This window comes from Lolium perenne, chromosome 7 (assembly GCF_019359855.2).
Source record: "Lolium perenne isolate Kyuss_39 chromosome 7, Kyuss_2.0, whole genome shotgun sequence".
NCBI lineage: Eukaryota > Viridiplantae > Streptophyta > Magnoliopsida > Poales > Poaceae > Lolium > Lolium perenne.
In genome coordinates this window covers 25,936,208-25,957,110 of record NC_067250.2, presented here as the reverse complement: position 1 = coordinate 25,957,110, position 20,903 = coordinate 25,936,208, and the positions used below count along the sequence as shown (strand labels likewise).

The window sequence follows — 20,903 nt, the reverse complement described above, 5'->3', positions numbered from 1 at the left end:
CAATGGAATTTTACTATTTCTCTTTGTAAATGAAGCAATACTCTTAGAAATTCGAAATGACACCGGTAAATTCAAATGAATGACACCAACGAATTTTTTTCCTAGCTTCGGCCCTTCATCTGTGCCTACGTTTGATTTTCTGCGCAACTAGATTTCTCCTTTACTTGTCGGAGAGGAGGGAGGGGGGGGGGGGGGGGGGGGGGGGCCCCCCCACCTGTGGATGGTGTCCCTACCACACATCCTTGCACCCCGCCCTGTCTATCGACTCCTCGACCAGCCCGTCACCGTCCTTAACCATCCCTCTAGGCGCACCCTCCAAGTTCATTCCTCACGGGAGTCAGTGTGGCCGCGGCCACCCATGCCAGCCCCAATTCCTGCTTCATAGAGCACTCCCTCCCTTGTGAACTCTCGGTGTCGAATAGGGGAGAGGGCAGAGCGGAGCCTGCGGGTGAGGGTAGACAAGGGAAAGTGTCGGACTCCACGCGATGGACGTGTGGTGGCAACTGATCGTGGCCATGATCACCCACTAGAGAGATATTTCAGACTAGGTCATTCTCTCCATGAAAGTTAGTCCAAACTATCTAAAAGTGCAGTCACTTTTAGTGGAAACTGTAGACATTGCCCTATGTTCTTGTTACATTTAACAGTTCCAGTCAATCCAAAGATTTCATGACTGATCTTCGTGTACTACATGGATGGATATGTAGATTGTGTATCTTCTCTTTTTTTTCATTGGCTCCCAATTATATGTTATGCTCTTCTGGCTACTTCTCACACTTTATGGGAGCCCACAAGTTTAACATCGCAAACCAATGTTTTTTAATTGAAGTAATGGCTATGTCAGTTCTAAAGGCTATTCTGCCATCATATTTGGTATTGCTTATTTTGGTTGTTGGAGCTCTTTTAAAAACCTTTTTGTTCTTACTGCATAGGATTAAATACTGTGATGCCTTTTCTATGATAAGAACTTTTTTGCTCTTACTTAATCTTGCTACTTATATAATTTAGTGATATGATGATGTCTTTTCAGGATACTGATGTGTGTTATTTCTTACTCCATATAATTACACAAATCTTATAGAGTAAAAGAAATAGTACTCCTCCATTCCTTCTTACAAGGTGTATTAGTTTTTTAAACGTCAAACTACTCTAACTTTGACCAAGTTTTTAGAAAAAACTAGTATAAACCTTTACAATACTAAATAAGTAATTATATATATTTCATGATGAATCTTTTCTTGCGGGGAATTTATTCTGGGAATATCTCATGACGAATCTAATTATACCATTTTAGTATTGTAGAACTTGATATTATTTTCAAGAACTAGTGTAATTTGACTCTTAAAAAACTAATACACCTTATAAGAAGGAATGGAGGGAGTATGATTGTGGTCGCCACCGTGTTTTATTGTGCCCTTTCATATTGGTTGGTGTCATGCTCTAATAGGTTCATATCACACAAGGAGACCATGATGGCAAAGCCATGATAATCTCATGGGTGACGACAATAGAGCCTGGATCAAGCACAGTGCTTTACGGGACTTCAGAAGATAACCTCAACCATTCTGCAAAGGGGAAGTTAACTCAGTATACGTTCTACAACTATACCTCAGGATACATTCATCATTGTACAATAAAGAAGTTGAAGGTTATCAACTCATCAAAAAAAACTTATCGTTTATATTTTGTAAAGGCTGGAATCTTGGTTCAATACTTAATCATGAATTTGTTACAGTTTGACACAAAGTATTACTATGCTGTTGGGACCAAAGAGACAATGAGGAAATTTTGGTTCAGGACTCCTCCGAAAAGTGGCCCAGATGTTCCATATACATTTGGTCTGATAGGTATTGTCAAATGTGCTCGGTTGTGTGTATATGATATAGTTCTTTATGAGAATAATAATTCACAAAATCTGCTTGTTATCTGTGTGTAATATTAGTGAAAACTTACTGTTGTGTTCAGGTGATCTTGGTCAGAGTTTCGACTCAAATGTCACTCTCGCTCATTACGAGTCCAATTCAAAAGCGCAGGCAGTGCTTTTTGTTGGGGACCTGACATACGCAGATAATTACCCATACAATGATAATGTAAGGTGGGATACATGGGGAAGATTTGTAGAGCGGAATCTTGCATACCAGCCTTGGATCTGGACAGCTGGAAACCATGACATAGATTTTGCTCCTGAACTTGTAAGGATAACTCCCTTCTGTTTCAAATGTACAATAAAAAGTTAATTTAGTTATGTATATTGCCGGTAAAAAGAACATTGCATGTATTTGCAGGGCGAAACAAAGCCATTCAAGCCATACAGCCAGAGGTACCCCACCCCTTATAAGGCCTCTGGTAGCACAGCACCTTACTGGTATTCCATCAAAAGAGCTTCTGCTTATATCATTGTCCTGGCATCATACTCTCTGCATATGGTAAGCCATGTTGTTCTGACACTGCGTTTTGTTCATTCTGCTGTAAACATAAGCAAAAACAATTTTCACCATTAACGTAAGATCACTTCTGAGGAAAAGAACAATTCAATTTGTTTGCTTTTTTGTTTCAACATAAAAATTTGTTTGCTTTGGCCAGTAGCCCAGTACTAAGAAATAGTGAAGGTAACTAGACAGGTCTGTTTTGTTTGCCAGGAAAACATACTCCTCAGTACACGTGGCTTCGGGCGGAGTTCGCCAAGGTCAACAGGAGCGAAACGCCATGGTTGATTGTTCTGATGCACGCTCCATTGTACAACAGCTATTACTACCACTATATGGAAGGTGAAAGCATGAGGGTGTTGTACGAGCCATGGTTTGTGAAGTACAAAGTTGACCTTGTGTTTGCAGGGCATGTCCATGCGTATGAACGGACAGTAAGTTGACTAGTTTATTCTCTTCAAGCCATCAGTTTAACTGAGTCTCGTTCTTCTGCTTATGGAATAACACCTCAATCCTGAGCTCCTGATGAAACAAACTTTGTTCTCTGACTGCAGCATAGGATATCAAATATCGCATATAACATTGTGAATGGCCTGTGCACCCCGGTCCGAGACCAGTCTGCGCCCGTCTACATAACCATTGGTGACGGAGGAAACCAGGGAGGGCTGGCCACCAAGTAAGATGGACCATAGTTGCATCCACTAACTCAACAGATATGCATAGATCAAGCTTATATTAACAGTAATATCGGCCTGCGTCTATATTTTTGGGATGCTGCAGCATGTCGGAGCCGCAGCCAGGCTACTCGGCGTTCAGGGAGGCAAGCTTCGGGCATGCCATCCTGGACATCAAGAACCGGACGCACGCATACTACGCATGGCACCGCAACCAGGACGGCACCGCCGTTGCGGCTGAATCCCGCTGGTTCACCAACAGGTACTGGATGCCCACGGATGATTCCTTCGACGATCCCCAGTGATGGTATGAAAAGAAAAATACGTGTCTTCGTCCACGTACGCTTCCTCGTTCAATAAGTGTCGCCTCCGACACTGAACACACAACATCCTCCTTTGTATTCAGAGTACGGTTTAGGCCGCTCAGCTGCAGGTTGTGCTTTGTCGATTGAGAAAAACACGCACCATGTGGATTGTTATAGGGATGCAGTATCTATCTGTATTGCAATTGTAATTTTACATGGAGTGCCAGGTAGCGGCATGTTGTATAATATGCACGTACCTCTTATGCTGGCAGTTTTTGTTGAAAACTAAAAAAGTATAAACTCTTTTGAACTCCATGCAAAAAGCAACAGCTGGCCGGTCCATTGTCTACCTTCTCCGTGAAGTCACAGCAACAAGAGAGACAGCAGCAGTGGACAGAATTACCAGATTGGCCAGTAAAGTTCAGAAAGAGAGGAATAGGAGGTTCCATGCTTCCAAATGGTGTTCTCTCCTTCAACTTCGAGATTTATTTTGGCGCTCCATGCCAGACAGTTGCTTTACTGGCACGGTCGAGGTTCTAAGTTTCCTAGGTTGATTAAGTAATAACAGAGCACTGGGCCAACCAATCATTTACAAAGTACACTCAATTTCGTACTCCGTTTGTAACCTACCTACCACGCAATCACATGTGTGTGCATCTTGGTAGAGCATGCACGAGCTTGATTCCCAACTCCTCACGCTGTGTGAGGGACCAGACGAATAGTCTGGCACTAATAACTCGAACCTAGCTAGCTGCTAGCTCAGTTTTTTGGTTTTAGAAATCAGCTGGTACGTGTGTTGTGTGTGTTTGATCTGATGTGTGGTTATCTGGATGTGTGGGCAATGGAATAATTTTTTCCTGATTAATAACATAGCTTTCCGGGGAAATATTTTAAGCTAACCAAGCAAAGTACCGAAAGAAAGAAAACAATGACATGCTAGTTAAAAACAAAGTCATCTTGTCCTCCTTTCTATTTGAGTTATAAAATATATGCGGATTATTTTATCACTTTTGTTCAGGATCCAGGTTAGTAGCTTAACTAACCTAAGCAAAAGATCATTATGGTATCTTCTACAGCTATCACTTAAATTTTCTACTGTTCATGTGGTATGTGCACGGAGTGGCGGCAATTGATATTTCCCCACTATACCAAGTGCAGCACGGTTTGCTATAAATGATCAGATCAGTTTCTGCGCAGGTTAGCTAGCACTTAGCTATGTTTGGCCCAGCACGGCTGCAGTTGCCCAAGCTGTTTAGCCACCAACAAGCCAGAGCTCCAGACAACATTGATGAGTTAGGAGATTTTGGTACTCAGACAGCATTAGGGGCCAGACAGTAGCAGAAAATATGTCAGAAATGATCTACTCCAGCTCAGTACAAAACTGAAACGACTCACCCAGGTTTTGGAACAAGGGAACCCCCTGAAAATGGCAAAGTTCAGAGAGCATTAGGAAAAAAAACAGAAGCTTTTCAGGGTTGATGGCAATGTACAGAAGTACAGATAATAGTAGCTTGGATCATAATTTGAGTACATACCATAATAGCAGAGACAGAGAACCTGATCAGCTTTTTCACTGTGAGTAGGTGTGACTTGGGTCATTGTGGTGGCTCACATGCACAGATCCCAGACACAACAGCACTGAATAATTAATGTCCCTTGTCCCTATACAGCACAGCAAGATCTGAACATCGAGATAAAGTTTTGAACAAGTGGATTTGGTATAAGCATAAGTGCATAATAATGACTGGATGTGAAAATATTCTGCAGGAAATAAACAGAGCACAGGGTCTTGAGCTATTGGCAAATTAGGAAAAGTACCAAGAATACATAATAGACAGCAGACACAGCATACTTTAGTTCATGAAGGGTTTTGTACTTTTATTAGTTGATTCTTTAAAGCAAAGAGCCTCTACAATTTACTTTTATTAATCATTTAGTACTCATTTTTGCAATTACTTGACTTTTTACAAAATAAATAACACGGTGAATGAGCAGACATTAAACAGGAATGAAGGTAGCTCCACGAACCATATTCTGTCCCAGAAACTTTAAAGCCTTTGTTGAATAATGGTCAAGACAGAATCATCTTTTACAACAATTCCTTAGTCCATTTGTTAGGTGCCAGTTTTTTTAAGGACAATGACAGCCACAACGTGAGGTGAAAACCGCTCAAAAACAATGTTACTCCCTCCAGCCCAATGTGAGGTGTACTCCTGAACTGCGTGAATTAATTTGGGCCGGATGGAGCATATAAAATACCAAAAAATCACCTAAGTCATTTCCTACACTTTTAATAGTAGAGCACTACAACATTTAATTTTGTTACTCCCTCCAATCCAAATTAATTGACTGAACTTTGACTAGATATGCATGTATCTAGAGCTAAAACATGTCTAGGTAAATCCATATCTAGACAAAGTTGACTCAATTAATTTGAATCGGAGGGAGTAACATATTAAGTTTCTGTCCATCTTTGCGTAAGCCTGTATGACAAATGATGCCATGTTCAGCTGTACTATAAATACATCACGGCACAATGACACAGACCAATGTCACCTGCGTACCCCTAGTTCTATATGATTGCCACAATATGCACAGCTACAGATATAGTGCTTCAAATTTCTCTCTCCTGTCCAACTTTTCTTCGTTCGCAAAAAACCAGCTTAGCATCCTTTTGCAAACATCAACTAATTCTTGGGATGGCATAATCATAGGAAACTTTGCTATCCAAAATATGCTACCAGATAGTTCTGTATTTCTGTTGCTGAACTTCTACAACAGAACTTGTGACTCTAAATTGCCTCCAAGAAATGATTGATTCAGTAACATTCAAGTTACTCCTTAAGGGCATCAAAGAGAATAATAAAATTGATGCATCTCTTGAAGTGCAAACTGAGTGAGAATTTGACACAGGTTGTTCCATCTCCTTGGAGCAAATGCAGAGAACAATATCAATCAGGTCAGTAGCTGTTTCAATGTTCAGACCTACTTATTATCTGTAGATCTCCCATCTTTTAGGTCACGTAGGTACTGAACACGATGATCATCAATCCCCTTGACGAGAAACCATTTAATCATGGTAGTGCAGGTTACCTTGTCTGGTTTTATTCGTTCTATCTTCATCATATTGAGAACATCCCACATCTCTGCCAAGCATCCCACCCTCCCATATGCATCCACCAAACAGTTAAAGAACACAATATCCAACGCTGTGTCTGAATTCTCGACAATCCTTAACACTGTCTCTATTTTCTTAACTTGATCAGCCCTTCCATAAGCTCGAATCAACGAACAGAGGGTAACACAGTTAGGCTTTATATGGTCAGATTTCATCAGTCTAAAGATATATTCCATTTGTTCAAGATCCCCAGCCCTTCCGAATGCATCAATAACGACATTGTACGTGACTATTGTCCAGGAATAGTAATACTTCTGCATGTACTCCATCACAGCTCCCATCTTCTCATACATTTTAGCTTTACCATAGGAATCAAGTAAAATGTTGTACGTCTTTATGTTTGGATAGATACCAGAAGCCTGGAACTTCTCGTAGCAGCTTTCCATTGTTTCAATCTGACCACTGCTACCAAAAGCTCTTAGAGTAGAATTCATTGTCCACACATCAGGTTTGCAGTTTTCAGACAACATCTCGAGAAGAGTTGACTCCATCTCAGCATACCTTAAACATTAGATTAAAAACCCGTTAGCTTAATAACTTCAGAAAAGTCCACTTTAGTTAAAACATGTCTACCACATGACAGCCATGTCCGCATATTTATCTCATTGATGTGTTTCTTTTTGTAGCATTTTTTGTGAGGGTAATCTTATTCAACTTATAGTTCTGTACTTCACATCCACATCGCCTAAAACTACTTTTGAAACCACCTAAGAGTGAAATGGCGGTTCAATAACTCGAGGTTGTAATTCGAATGGTTTAGAGGTAAGTTTGAAAGGTGAACTTCTGCCAGAGTTCAGGGTTGAGAAGTAGACCCTTTTCATTGCTTATCATGGATACCATGTCAGGGAGAACAATATTTGGAACTAGGAAATGCATTCAGATAAATATCCAATTTTGTTTTCCTAAAAGTTGTATCATTGGAAGAAGTGATGCAACTCCATCACATGATCTAGTATCATAGAGAAGTGGATTTATGCAAGAGTTCAGGGTTGAGAAGTACACCCTATTCATTACTTACCATAGAAATCATGCCAGGAACAAGATCTAGAGTAACTCAAGGTTGCAATTCGAATGGTTTTTTAGAGTAAGGTTGAAGAGTGAACTTCTGGTAGAGTTCAGGGTTGAGAAGTAGACCCTATTCATTACTTATAATGGAAATCATGCCAGGAAGAACAAGATTTGGAAAATTAGGAGATACATTCAGATGAAAATAATATCAAATCCAAAAAGTTTGACAATTCGAACAGTGATGCAAGTCCCTAGCAAGATCAAATACACGTCATAGAGAACTGAGAAACAAGTTTCCAGTAGATGTTTTAACAGCTATATAACGAAAGCAATATCTTAAATATTCAGGTAATCATAAGCACATGTTCTTCTTGCCGATTACCTTCCTGCTTTCCCATGAGCATCAATGAGAGTATTATAGGTCACGGTGTTGGGGCGGATGCCCGCATTCGCCATATCCTCCAGCAAACCCTTGACCCTGTCGAAGTCATAGGCGTGCAAGCAGGACTTGATGAGGATGGAGTAGGTCTGGACATCGGGCCGGCAGCCAGGGGTGGCCTTCATCTGATCAAGCAGGGAGAAAGCCCTGTCGAAGCTGCCGCTCCTGCTGTAGGCGGAGACGAGGGCCGTGTAGGACTCGAGGTTGGGGGCGCAGCCCTCGTCGAGCATGGCCTGGAAGAGCTCGTGCGCCTTCTCCGGCTGCTTGCACTTGCCGAGCATGGTGATGAGCTTGATGTACACGCCGACGTACGGCCTGTACCACACCTGGTCCCGCATTAGCTCGAACACCTGGGCGTCGATGGGCACGGTAATTAAGGTCAGTGTGTGGAATGGAGGCGTCGGTGAGGCGAGAGGCCGTACCTTGAGGGCGGATTCCCAGCGGAGCGCGGCGACGCGGTCGTGGAGGGACTCGAGGACGGTGCGGGGGAGGAGGCGGCGGGTGCCCTTGCCGGGCACGCGCTTGTCGAGGACGGCCTTGGTGGCCTCGCGGCGGAGGATGATGGAGAGCGCCTTCCGGGAGGCGATCTTGCGGTTCACCTCCTCCTTCCGCTGCTTCTCGAACTCCTGCGCCTCGGCCTCCGCCTGCTCCTCCTCCTCCCGCCGCCGCCTCCTCTCCACGGTGTTGGACGCCGCGCGCTGCTGCTGCGGCGGCGGCAGCTCGCGCGGCGAGGCGGCTGGTGGTGGTGGGAGTGCGCGGCTGTGACGACGGCGCGTGGACGTGCTGAGGAAGGAGGAGGGTGAGGGGGGCGCGGGGAAGGCGGAGGCCACCGGCGCGGCGGCCATTTTTGTGGGAAGGGGAATTGGAAGCGAGCTTGGCGCGCAGCTGCGGTGCGGAGCGATGGAGATTTTTGTGATGGACTGGATGAGACTGAGCGCAACCAACAGTGAAAGAGAAGGGGCTCCGTGGACCGTCCGATGGAGAAACAACGCCTGGGATCTCTTGTGCTGTAATACAGACGCTCTCCAGTAAGCGCATCGCATAGGAGGATTGCTGTAGTCTGTACTCCAGTTCAGGTTTAGGCTAATTTTTTACGCATCATAGCTCCGATTGAGAAGATATAGTCAATGCGTTGACGCTTAAGACAAGCTACTTCGATGATTCAAATCACAGGTCATCGTAATCTTATGTTGGAACCGGTACTTTACTGTTACAGTTTCTAGTATGGTTCATTTTCCCTAATTTATGTTCATCGTGCAACAAACGGATCACAGCAATTTTGGGTAGTTCGTGTTTGGCACTTTGGCCCGAAAAAAAATGGCTAAACATCGAAGCAGTGTAGGAGCAACATGGCTCGACCAGAAGGGAAGGAAGCAGTAGACCACCAAAACCCGAATACGAATCAACCTGAACTTGGCCCAGCTCGGTCATGCTCTGTTCCTTTGCATTAAGACGGTATGAGTTCCAAACTGATCTGGTTAAAGTTACAATTCGGCATGTTTCAGCAATTCATGTCTTCCTTTACAAGAACACTCGACATAGCACCACCAAGCTTTCTTTTCTCTACATGTTTGAGTCCATGGGGCCCGAAGGCGACGGACAGTCCTGTAATGCAGCAGCTTGGCTTTGACGCGGTCGCACGGCCCCAGAGGACCAGGGGCTCGTCGTCCGGTCTGAGCGAGATCTTCAGATTTTCAGCAGTGCCACCGCGCTCTTTCTTCACATGAAACACCCAACTTAGTTTCTCCCCTGCATCACTACATGTAGGAGTCCAGGTACCAGAAGGAGTGGACCATCCTATAATGCAGCAGGCTGGCGTACACGCGGTCGCAAACACCCACAAACAGGGTCTCGTCGTCTGGGCTAAGCGAGATCCCGGAGATCTCGCCAAAGAAGTCAATCTCCTGCCGCTTTCTGTAGCACTCGGCGGCGCTGTAGACGTGCACAAAGTCGGCAGGCTCAGAGAAGAGGAGGAACCGGCCATCGGAGGAGTAGCGGATGCATCGGATGGCGCCAATGTTGCCTCTTAGGACCTCGAGGGAGGTCGACGGGTTCCGGATGTCCCAGACCCGGCATGTCTTGTCCTGATTCCCGGTTGCGAAGGTAACACCATCCGGGTGCCATGCCGTGGCAAATGAGTAGTCCAGATGGCCAACTAGGGTAGAAGCTATCTGCACACAGGAAAGGAAGATTTAATGCTAATGTCTCTGTCCAGGTAACAGAACATGGTCTAGATAATCCTACAAAGTTGCTTTTTTTTTTCTACAAAGAAGCAGGAGCCCTGCCTATTAATATCGATAGGAAATAAACCAAGATAACCTTCAAATGTAGTGTAAAAATAATCAAGGTGCTTACATCTCATTAACTAGTAGCGCAAGGTGGCAATAAAAGAACTTAAGTATAATATAATAATGAAATTTTCTTTTTGATAATGGGTGAATAATAGCTGAGATACCAACAGGCTAGCTGAGAACAAACATATACTAGCCAAATACCTTCCCATTTCGTGAATCAACAAGAAGAGCATCCCGATCATCTCCAACTACTGCCAAAAGTTTCTTGTCCGGGCTCACGGATGTGTGCTGTCATTGAAGCGGGGAGAGAGGTAAGGAGAACAGTCGAACAAGGGTACCATAACCTGAATCTTTATGTGGGCCTTGAAGAGATAAAACTTACATTCACTGGCCAGTCAAAACGCAAGTGATTCAAGAGCTGAAATCTTTCCATGTCAAATTCACGAACACCAGAATCATTATTCGACACCGTAATGCGCAAACTTCCACTGCATGAGTATTTTGCAAACCTTTAGATTTCTGTAACAATATATGCATCATCAGATGGGAGGTTCTGCAGGAAAATATTTTACCTTGTAGATCTGTGTATATCCATGGCATTTGTGATCGCATTGTCGCTCAAGGTAGTCCTTGTGCAGAACTTAACATCACCGTCTCGTAAACTCTACATCAAGACATAAATGCAGAGCATGTCAGCCTCCTATTTATGATTTTCCCTTCGTTATAAATCAGGGATTTCATTCTAGAGTAAACTAAACAACAACAATTAAAAAGGTGAGTTGGCTCCCATATATCCACTGGTTAGGTTAACCTAACATAAAAGAACAGCTCAGTGGGCCTTTAGGTTCAGCCCCAAAATGCTTATGTTTTTTTTTGTTATATGCACCGAGGGTTACCCTTTCCGCAGCCTCACCCTACCTCCTCCTCTCTCTCATCTCTCCGCAAGCCAATGCCGCCGCACCCCACCACTTCGGCATCCACCATTGCGACAAGCGACCCTGCTGCCTCCACCTCTTGCTAGGTTTCTGCCCAGCCAACACCACCTCCCCGCCACAGCATTGCACCACTCATTCGCCGCCTTGCATCAATCCCCCTCGCCGCCCCGTGATCAGCATCCACTTCTGCTCCGATGCCCAGCTGCACCTCTGACTAGCTCTTCCCGCCCCAACCTGCACTTGTCCAGCTCCACCTCCGGTCTCTCTCATTCATAGCCATGCCTGTTGAGCCCGACGCCATACTGTGGCCCTCCTCTGCCACGAAATTTCTCCCAATGTTGAACTTCTACATGCAAGTCTCTTGGGAGTTGTTCAAACCTGCCTTTTTGGCCATATGCTCAATTTTGCAGATTGGGCTGTCAATTTTGGTAATGGCAAGTGAATAGGTCTTTGTCCATGCTGCATATTTATGATTTAATCCTTACACGGGTGTGTATACTGCACTTGGTTTGAAATGAAATTAATGTGATCATGTCTCATATTCTTAATTGGGAAGACGGTTGATTGTTTTCCATGTATGAAACATGAGCATGTGGATTACCCACCTTGAGACTATAGGTAGCATTTAAGATTGTCCATTTTTTTATCAAATTACTTGAAGAATGTTTCCATGTATTTTCTGATTCCATGGGGATCTTGTGACAGAGTTATTTCAGGTTGGAATGGATTGACGACATTCAGGAAGTAGCATATAAAAAAGTGTCTCCTGGAAGTGGCAGATTATTTTTGTCCTTTGATTCTGAGTTCAGTGTACAGTAGTCCTGACTATAGGTAGCATTTAAGATTGTCCATTTTTTTTTATCAAACTACTTGAAGAATGTTTACATGTATTTTCTGATTCCATGGTGATCTTGTGACAGAGTTATTTCAGGTTGGAATGGATTGACGACATTCAGGATGTAGCATATAAAACAGTGTCTCCTGGAAGTGGCAGATTATTTTTGTCCTTTGATTCTGAGTTCAGTGTACAGTAGTCCTTTTTTGCTGAATGAGAAAGTAACATACTCCCTCCGTCTATTAATAGATGTCGGGAGGTTCATCAAAATTTGGATGTATCTCTGCACTAAAGGTGTCTAGATACATTCGAATTTAGACAAACTTTGGACATGTAAAAATGGACAGAGGTAGTACAATAGTCTCCAAGGATAAATTGAATGTTACTAGTTTGTTTACACCTAAACCAAAGTTTTAGTATTGCAATAGAATTTCTGTCTTCACCGAGTCTTCAAGCCGGCCAAGCTTTGCGACTATTTGCCATATGCTATAATACATTCTTATTCCCTAAGTAGTTGTACTAGCCTACCTTTGCAAAATGTTAAAAGTGGAACCTTAAACCATAATGACCAATGGTTAACCATTCCTAACCCTAATAACCTAATGGTTAACCCATTTTTCTCTTTTAAATAGAATGATTTTTTGAATATAAATGGTTAACCAAACCCCATCATGACTAACAATAGGAGATAGGGCCCAGTTAATACGCAGGATAGAAAGTAAAATAGGATAAGCACCGGAATTAAATGTCATGTCTCCCAGATTCCTACAGGAACTACATACAGCATATCTGTTTGGATGCTCCACGTGGACTTTGTAGTGGGATACTTCTGGATTAGCGAGACAAGGCAAGGTGATAAAAAGGGCATATTGCATTGCACTTTTCAAAGTAAATGAAAACATGAGGTTTGACTAGATGTTTAGGACTCTCCAAAAGGTGAAGGCAAGGAAGATTTGCGTATAGGATTTTTTCAAAGCCAAACCAAAATCCAAAGGGCTTCATGGGAAAAAAAAATCCTACAGGCTTCTATTCTATAAGTACCTACAAAAATCTTTTATTCCAAACAAGCCCAAAGGATGCTTTCACTTTTATCTACCATTGACCATTCGGCAACTTTCGATACAGAATACTGAGCACAAACAGGAGTAGGAGAAAATTGGAAGACAACGAAGTGCAACAGATACAGCTAATTTGAGTGGAGGTTACAGTAATAGTAACAATACCTAATACCTTACCTTGCAAATTAGTTCTCCTTGGAAACCACCAGCAACCAATAAACCCTCATTCACTGCAAGTGTGCTAACTTGAACGCCAGTAAACCCTTCTAGTGAACTGCCAGGATGTTTCTGTGCAACCAATAAATTAATATTTATTACTTGCATAATCGGTTTTACATTAAAAAGGAGCATTGAAGTTGGCGGTAAAAATAAATAAAGTAGAAATATTTGATCAAAACGAAGCAAGCAGGAAATCTAAAAGATGAATACCTGTGCTGGAGCAACATGCCCCGAGAAATCAAGAACATCTGACATTTTGTGAGACAGTGATGACCAGTGGCCTACTGTGGAATTTGACATGAAATACACATCATGCTTTGAAGTTGCCCATAACAAATTCCGAAGCTACAGAAATGACAGTTGGTCAGTATGAGCGGCCTTAGGAATTATCAATAGATATGTCTAATTGGCCTGATCTATAGTAGAGAATGAAGCAGATGTCATGCAATGCAGACAGCTTACATCACTGATTACTCATAACCTTTACTGTCTATTTTCAGGATTATACTTACCTTCACCGCATACCTTTTAACAGTTTCATGCGAAAATTAATATAACCACTACAATATTTTATTTGGAATACTGCAGTACCATTAATCAAATTAAACCATTTTAGTGACATCCTTGAAATAGTGATCCCATAAAACATGTAACAATAGTTTCCTTTTCAAAAGTTACTTGTATGGATGCAAAAAAGACACAAACTTTGCAAGAAAGCAGAATAAATGGTAATAAGAAAGAGGAGAATGTAATTCTGTATAATGTTTGCTAATAGGTGAAATAAGTAAGTCATACTACATATCCTACACTAGATACAGGAAAGATCGCAATTTACCTGAAAATGGAGAATTGATGGTTTCACTACTCGAGTATTGTACCGAAATTCATAGTATTTACTGTTCCCCTCCACTTGCTTGCACAACTAAAAACATTTAAGAGGATCTTTTCAGGAAATCAGATCATCTGGAACACAAACAAACATTGACTAATACCATTAATAGTAATTAAGACCTTATTCATAAGCTCTCCGGATTGAGGGAAGTTTTCATAGTTCTTGTACTGTTCCAGCCTAGCTTTTCTGTAATCCTTCCTGGTAATTTGTAACCTCTCCCATGGTATCCCTTGTATATCCTTTCCCGCCCTTGCTTCAGCTGCCGATGTGTCAGTTATCCTGGTGAGCTGGAAAATGGGTCAAAGATCAATATATTTTGGCTTAAAACTTGACCATTTTGTAAAAGGCACTGGAAACTAGTAGGTCTGAATAATATTGGAAGCAAAATCTTCATGCCTTTAAAAAACAACTATTTAACCTTGATAAGCTACATCAGTCACAATATATGCTTGTGAATCTTAATGATTAGATAGACTCATGTACAGACACATGATGTAAGCACTACTGAACACGTAGAAGGTTCATACGCATAATCCCAAAAACATGACCCCGTGTGGTAATTTTAATTCAACAGGTGAACCGGCCCAACGGTTATCAACAAGGCTAAGTTATCAGCCTTGTTTTCTAGTAGAAAGCCCTGTTTTACACTCCTTGGTCTAAGCCAATTCAAAAGGCACCGAAAAAAATGCATCCGTAATGCCTGGCCAAGAGGGGCATTGAAAATTATGCAGTGATGCCACTTGCGAAAACGACCCGCCCGACAGAGAGAGCGGTAAGCCAAATCATTATTGGCTGGAGATAAGCATAACTAGCAGTGTATAGCAGCATGATTGGGTGGTACCAATCTGCTCCACAAGCGCCATTGACACCAAGTCCCCACTAAAACATAAAGAATTTAGCAGAGAAAAAAGACTAAATGTGGAAAATTCAGCACTGTCCCTGGAAAGTAGCTTTACACACGCGTTTATGTTTATAACAGGACTAAGGTTCCTCCTGCGGTCATCGTCGTTTGTTTTGAACGAGCAATTTACCCGCCTTCGATAAAATATTCGATGGCAAGTTAAGCTTCTCTACTTTGTCGTAACACGGTCATCGTTTATTTTGAACGAGCAATTTACCCGCCTTCCATAAAATATTCGATGGCAAGTTAAGCTTCTCTGCTTCGTCGCAGCAACACACGCTACTGTTTTACTTTATGAACCCGTTGTACTTACCCACAGAGTAGCACTTGACGACATGGCAGTGAAAATTAAATCTTAAATCGTGGCATTATTAAGGATGAACCCTACTCATCTCATCTTAAAAAGAGAGAATGAAACCTACCTACTGTGGGCACAAGGTCAATTCACGGCCATGAACAACCTTAAAGAGGCCGCCGGCGGCCGGCGACGGTAATCAGGATGTGCTACCCACCAAGAATTAAACAATCTCATGCCGGGTAATTTTAACTGAGAAAGCAAAACCTCGGACAGCCAGTCAATCAACCAATCAACGAACGGTAAGTCAGGTGCCAGCGCTCAGATTTGCGATTAGGGAAAACAACCAGCGCGGCGACCAGCCAGCAACAGCAACTGCAAGAGAGCGCCAGGGGAAGTGGCTTACTGACCAGCGCGTACTCGTCGTCGCCGTCCCCGTCGTTCGCCCGGCCGGCGGCGTCGCGGCCGTGCTGGAGCTCGCTGTCGGCCTCCACGTCCATGTCCATGTCCATCTCGCCGTCCGACGCGGCGCCGCCGTCGTCGTGATCGTCCATTTCCACGCGCGCCGCCGCCGCCTCGCCGTCCCGCACTGTCGCGGCCATGAATCGCCGCCGGCCCTGCACGCGCCAACCAAGACCGTTCAGATCACATACGCGCTCGCTCGCGCAGAGGCATACGCGCCTCGTAGGAGGAGGTAGAGAAACCGTACTTGTGTTGTGCGGAGCAAGCAACGCAGAGCAGCACCGGGCGCGTAGGGCAACGGCGAGCTTGAGGATTGGAGAAGAGCGGCGGGAGAAGAGCGGGGAGTCGAGGGCGGAGGAGCTACGTCGGCCGTCGGCGGCGGGCGGGCTGGCTGGGGGTGAGGAGGAGGAGGAGGAGGAGGATGGGCAACGGGGCAGAGACGTGTGGAGGGGAACGCGGCTGGGCCTTTTTGTGCCGTGCGGCGAAGCGAGGCTCTAGACGGCAAACATACAGAGCAGAGCTCGATCCGGAAACGAGCTTGACAATGACAGCGACGGGAGGGGATTAGGCTGAGGGAGCCTCTAGAAGCCATATGAATATGATTGATGACACGCCCATGGTATCTTTTTTTTTCTATCTCTATTGTTGTTTCTAGGGCACCTCACATGCACTCCATGTGAATTGTACTTTCGAGACTATTTCATCATCACGGTTTTTGTTTCATATTTGTTACAATTGATTTAGTTTAAAGTTGCACTGAATCGGGCGACAACTAATGTGCAAATGCACCCAAGGAGGTACTATTTTGGAGCAGACTTTGCATTCGTGGAGTACTCTAGAAACATAGGGTCCTTAGTTGTTGCTATATGACCCATCGAAAATGTTCTTCCAAGTGGTGACATTTTCCCGTTAAATGGGGACTATCCCAACGAAAAGATGTCCGCATAACTATCTCGTCGTTAACATGCAACCGCCATCGCAAGGCAGGACGGATACTCTTGAAGGTTCACTGAGGTGAACACAATGATGCTTTCAGATCGAGATGTTTTCTAAGAACGCAACAAGATGATTTTTTTTACACGGTAGCAACACCCATTTAGTTTGTTCGCGCGTGTGCATATCACTTGGAAGAACTTCTCCCTCCTATCCATAATAAGTGTTAGAACTTTACTTCAAATTCAAAGTTGCAAATTAAAACCCTGACCCTTTCTATGGATCGGAGGGAGTACTATTTTTCAATTTGCAAATTAGGAGTAAAGATATTTGGAAAATTATTTCATTCTTCTTATGTGTTTGTATACTACTTGGTACACGGTACAATTCAAATTATGTACCATTTTCATTGTTTGGTGAATATTTGGAGCGATGGTTTTGTTTGGAGATAATTACACCCGGGGTACACCATCTTGTCCTAGATGTGATAGCTTGGTCCAACAAGTTGCAAACCGTGAGACCGCCGTCCAACAACTTTGGAATTGCGGGATAGTTTGGTCATGGCGAATGAGGGCGCGACACGTGGATGCCACGCTGGTAAACCTTTGGCGCGCTGACCGTTTATGCTTTTGCTAATACCTCTTGGGGATGTTTTGCACCACGTTTTCGTCCATTCCCTTTTGCCAGTCGATTTCGTCCCCAGCCCTAGGTCGTAGACGGCGACGATGAGGTGCACGGCCACGACGACGTAGTGTTGGGCGGCGTAGTGGCGGAGGTTGGGCGACGGAGTGCTGGGAGGCGGAGTGGGGGAGTTCTCTGCAAGGTCACCGGAGCCGATGGCGTCGACAGGGGGCACGTCGGTCGTCGATGCCGGCGGTGGCGGAAGCACCTGTGAAAGGACACGGATGTCGCCTAGAGGGGGGGGGTGAATAGGCGATTTAAAACTTTTACGAGATGGGCTTAACAAATGCGGAATAAAACTAGCGTTTACTTTGTCAAGCCCAAAGCATATATACTATGGTTCACCTATGTGCACCAACAACTTATTCTAAGCAAGAGTTCACCTATGTGCACCAACAACTTATGCTAAGCAATACAAGCAAGTATGTGATAGCAAGATATATATAACTTCAAGCACGATGGCTATCACAAGGTAAGGTGCATAAGTAAAGAGCTCGGGTATAGAGATAACCGAGGCACGCGGGAGACGATGATTTATCCCGGAGTTCACACTCTTGCGAGTGCTAATCTCCGGTGGAGAGGTGCGGTTGCTTAGTGCTCCCGAACGCCGCAAGAGGCTCACCTTGAGGTGTGGTTGCTCGATGCACACCAACGCCACAAAGGCCTCACCCCAAGATGCGGTACTCACACCACACACCGAACGCCACGAAGGCGCCTCACCTAAATCTCCGGTGACCCTCGCCACAAAGGCCTAGGTCACGGTTCCACTAAGGGATTTCCTTCGAGGCGGAAACCGGGCCTTACACAAAGATTGGGGCACACATCCACAACTTAATTGGAGGCTCCCAACAAATCGCCACAAAGGCCTAGAATCCGTCTAGGGTTCCAAGAACCCAAGAGTAACAACTTCCTTGCTTTCACCTCCACGAATCACCGTGGAGAACTCAAACCGATGCACCAAATGCAATGGCAAGAACACCACAAAGATGCTCAAGTCCTTCTCTCTCAAATTCCAACAAAGCTACAAAAGCTATTGGGGGAATAAGAGAGGAAGAACAAAGGAATTCACAAAGAACACCAAGATCAAGATCTAGAGAGTTCCACTCACAAAGAGATGGATTTGATTGGTAGAAATGTAGATCTAGATCTCCTCTCTCTTTTCCCTCAAATGGGGGCAAGAATCATGGAGGGATTGAGAGATAGAGCAAGCTTCTCTAGTTCAACAATGGAGGAGAGAGAGAGTGAGAGAAGCACAGCCCAAGGAGGAAGAAGGGGGGTATTTATACACCCAAAGTAAAGCGAGCCGTTTGGGCAAAAACAGGGCCGGCTATTCAGGCCCATCTTGGGGCCGGATTATCCGGGGGCCGGATAATCCGGCCTCAGGGACAAAACCTGGACAAAATCCGGCCAAAAATCCGGCCCCTATCCAGAGCTGCTTTTCTTCCGGTCCTTAGACGATTTCGGGGGGGCCGGATATTTCCGAAATATCCGGCCTAAGAAAACTGCAGAAACACCAAAACTAAAACGGGCATAACTTTTGCATCCGGACTCCGATTTCGATGATCTTGGGCTCGTTGAAATCACAACAACGAGCTCTACAACAATATGCATAGAAACATCATAGTCCAGCAAAGGAGGAGAGAAACCAATGAAGAAAGGTTTGACCTATCTCAAAAAGACATCCGCGTAAAACCTCCAATCTTGAAAATGCAACAAGTTGCCCATGGAAAAACCATTCTCAATGAACTAGAGCTTGTCATGAGAATAAGCACAAGCTCTAAAACATCACATGGATAAGATCCAAATAAAACCAAGAAAGATGATGAACCAAACTCGAAAACGCAACAAGTGATCTATGCGAAATCCGTTTTCGATGAACTAGAGCTTGTCATGAGAATAAGCACAAGCTCTAAAACATCACATGGATAAGGTCCAAATAACAACCAAGAAAGATGATGCAAGGATGCAAAGGTTTGAGCTCTCTCCGAACGATACGATCGAGTTACTCACTCGAGAGCCCTCTTGATAGTACGGCAACTAAACTATAAACCGGTCTCCAACTACACTATGAGACCGGTGAGAAACAAACCCTATCAAGAGCAAACCTTATACTTGCGCATTCCACTTGAGCTCGATGACGACGATCTTGACCTCAACAAGATGGAACGCCTTTCTTGCTTGTGCTTGCTTGACGAAGTCTTGTGGATTGCTCCCCCATAATCCACCATGGGAGAGCTTCTTCTTCGGCGCATCTTCACATATCCATGATCACCATATGGATGGCAAGACTCAAGCAAAGGATCTCTTCGAGATGGCTCATCTTGAACTTGCACTTCATTTCTTCATTCTTCATCATGTTGATGTCTTGAAGTAGCTTGAGGGCTCACTTCATCTTCATCTTCAAGACATACTTGACACTTGATATCCTTCATCAATTTCTTCTTATTGCAACCTTGAAGCCAACATATGGTTCAAGAATTGCCTATGGACAACTCCTACAAATATAACTCAATGCAAACATTAGTCCATAGGGATTGTCATTAATTACCAAAACCACACATGGGGGCTCCATGCACTTTCAATCTCCCCCATTTTGGTAATTGATGACAATCTCTTTGAGAGGGTTTATATAAGGAATTTAAGTAACAAATAAGTTGAATATATAGAGCAAACTCCCCCATAATATATGCATGTGTGAATGATCTTGACTTTCATTGCATATATTGGCATTCAAAGCCTAGTGGAGTTTCCTCTAAATATTCAACTATGCAAAGCAACAAGATGCAATGCAATAAAGGCACATGCTTAAGCACAAAGCAAAGACATAACCAAATTCCCTTAAACCCTCCAAACTTCTCCCCATTGGCACCAATTGCCGAAATGGGTGAAAAATTTAAAAGGCTAATATAGTGAGAGTTCCTCCATAGCGTGTGCATTTCTCATAATTTGAGTGGAATCAAATGCTCATATCCAATGACGAATATTCGGAAGGAATCACACTATAGATAGGATCAAAGATTGCAAAAAGATAACAAAGTCAAGAAGCTTCAACAAATGAAGCAAGCAACCAAATGAACCACAAGGAAGATACCAAAAGAAAGATAGATATTATGATAAGATCAAGAAGATTGCTCTAAATAATATGAGGAAGCTCCCCAAGGTTTGTGCACAAAACTAGACAATTTCCATTAGAGTATAAAGTGCACAAACATGGAATCATCACTCCCATAATATCATTCAAAAATAAAAGATACCAAGTGAATCAAACTCTAATGATCGCCACAAGATAGTGCTCTAAATCAAATGAGGAAGCTCCCCAAGGTACATGCATAAATTAAAATGTTGTATTTGAATACAATATGCATAAC

General features: G+C 43.6%; 3 protein-coding genes across 15 annotated transcripts; 1 reads left to right on the top strand and 2 right to left on the bottom strand.

Moving 5' to 3' along the window:
* Nucleotides 1-1,483: 1,483 nt before the first annotated feature.
* Nucleotides 1,484-3,405, top strand: LOC127316176 (purple acid phosphatase 2-like). Its single transcript, XM_071823840.1, has 7 exons — nucleotides 1,484-1,648; nucleotides 1,736-1,866; nucleotides 1,943-2,192; nucleotides 2,286-2,426; nucleotides 2,657-2,860; nucleotides 2,981-3,102; nucleotides 3,207-3,405. Exons 1-7 carry the CDS (start codon nucleotides 1,484-1,486, stop codon nucleotides 3,403-3,405), a joined length of 1,212 nt encoding a protein of 403 aa, XP_071679941.1.
* On the bottom strand, nucleotides 1,528-8,942 carry LOC127318040 (uncharacterized). Of its 13 annotated transcripts, none has more exons than XR_007861629.2 (9): nucleotides 8,453-8,942; nucleotides 7,974-8,380; nucleotides 6,499-7,084; nucleotides 4,941-5,086; nucleotides 4,801-4,825; nucleotides 2,330-2,466; nucleotides 2,139-2,209; nucleotides 1,954-2,054; nucleotides 1,528-1,565 (listed from the first exon to the last, which is right to left on the bottom strand). XR_007861629.2 is itself a non-coding variant. In XM_051348654.2 (5 exons), the coding sequence occupies exons 1-4, from the start codon at nucleotides 8,873-8,875 to the stop codon at nucleotides 4,976-4,978; spliced, it is 1,527 nt and encodes a 508-aa protein (XP_051204614.1). In that variant the 5' UTR covers nucleotides 8,876-8,942; the 3' UTR covers nucleotides 4,267-4,825; nucleotides 4,941-4,975. The 13 variants fall into 13 exon arrangements, 3 of the variants coding, with proteins under 3 accessions (XP_051204614.1, XP_051204615.1, XP_051204616.1); XR_007861632.2 differs by having other exon boundaries at nucleotides 2,359-2,466; XR_007861630.2 differs by having other exon boundaries at nucleotides 2,330-2,463.
* Nucleotides 8,943-9,424: 482 nt separating this feature from the next.
* LOC127318039 (uncharacterized WD repeat-containing protein C2A9.03) lies at nucleotides 9,425-16,525 on the bottom strand. The gene is made up of 10 exons (XM_051348653.2): nucleotides 16,169-16,525; nucleotides 15,870-16,076; nucleotides 14,383-14,550; nucleotides 14,207-14,293; nucleotides 13,582-13,716; nucleotides 13,330-13,440; nucleotides 10,897-10,988; nucleotides 10,707-10,812; nucleotides 10,526-10,612; nucleotides 9,425-10,201 (listed from the first exon to the last, which is right to left on the bottom strand). The coding sequence occupies exons 1-10, from the start codon at nucleotides 16,511-16,513 to the stop codon at nucleotides 9,788-9,790; spliced, it is 1,752 nt and encodes a 583-aa protein (XP_051204613.1). The 5' UTR covers nucleotides 16,514-16,525; the 3' UTR covers nucleotides 9,425-9,787.
* Nucleotides 16,526-20,903: the final 4,378 nt, after the last annotated feature.

Excerpts from the sequence above, each read along its gene's own strand:
- LOC127316176 (XM_071823840.1), top strand. The coding sequence starts at position 1,484 with ATGATAATCTCATGGGTGACGACAATAGAGCCTGGATCAAGCACAGTG. Across the intron at positions 2,193-2,285 it reads TAGATTTTGCTCCTGAACTT|GGCGAAACAAAGCCATTCAA; the intron begins GTAAGGATAACT and ends ATGTATTTGCAG. Across the intron at positions 2,427-2,656 it reads CATCATACTCTCTGCATATG|TACACGTGGCTTCGGGCGGA; the intron begins GTAAGCCATGTT and ends CATACTCCTCAG.
- LOC127318040 (XM_051348654.2), bottom strand. The coding sequence starts at position 8,875 with ATGGCCGCCGCGCCGGTGGCCTCCGCCTTCCCCGCGCCCCCCTCACCC. Across the intron at positions 7,085-7,973 it reads GCTCATGGGAAAGCAGGAAG|GTATGCTGAGATGGAGTCAA; the intron begins GTAATCGGCAAG and ends CTAATGTTTAAG. Across the intron at positions 5,087-6,498 it reads AACGAATAAAACCAGACAAG|ATCTTGCTGTGCTGTATAGG; the intron begins GTAACCTGCACT and ends CTCGATGTTCAG.
- LOC127318039 (XM_051348653.2), bottom strand. The coding sequence starts at position 16,513 with ATGGCTTCTAGAGGCTCCCTCAGCCTAATCCCCTCCCGTCGCTGTCAT. Across the intron at positions 13,717-14,206 it reads CATCAATTCTCCATTTTCAG|CTTCGGAATTTGTTATGGGC; the intron begins GTAAATTGCGAT and ends TCATTTCTGTAG. Across the intron at positions 10,613-10,706 it reads GTTTTGACTGGCCAGTGAAT|CACACATCCGTGAGCCCGGA; the intron begins GTAAGTTTTATC and ends CTTCAATGACAG.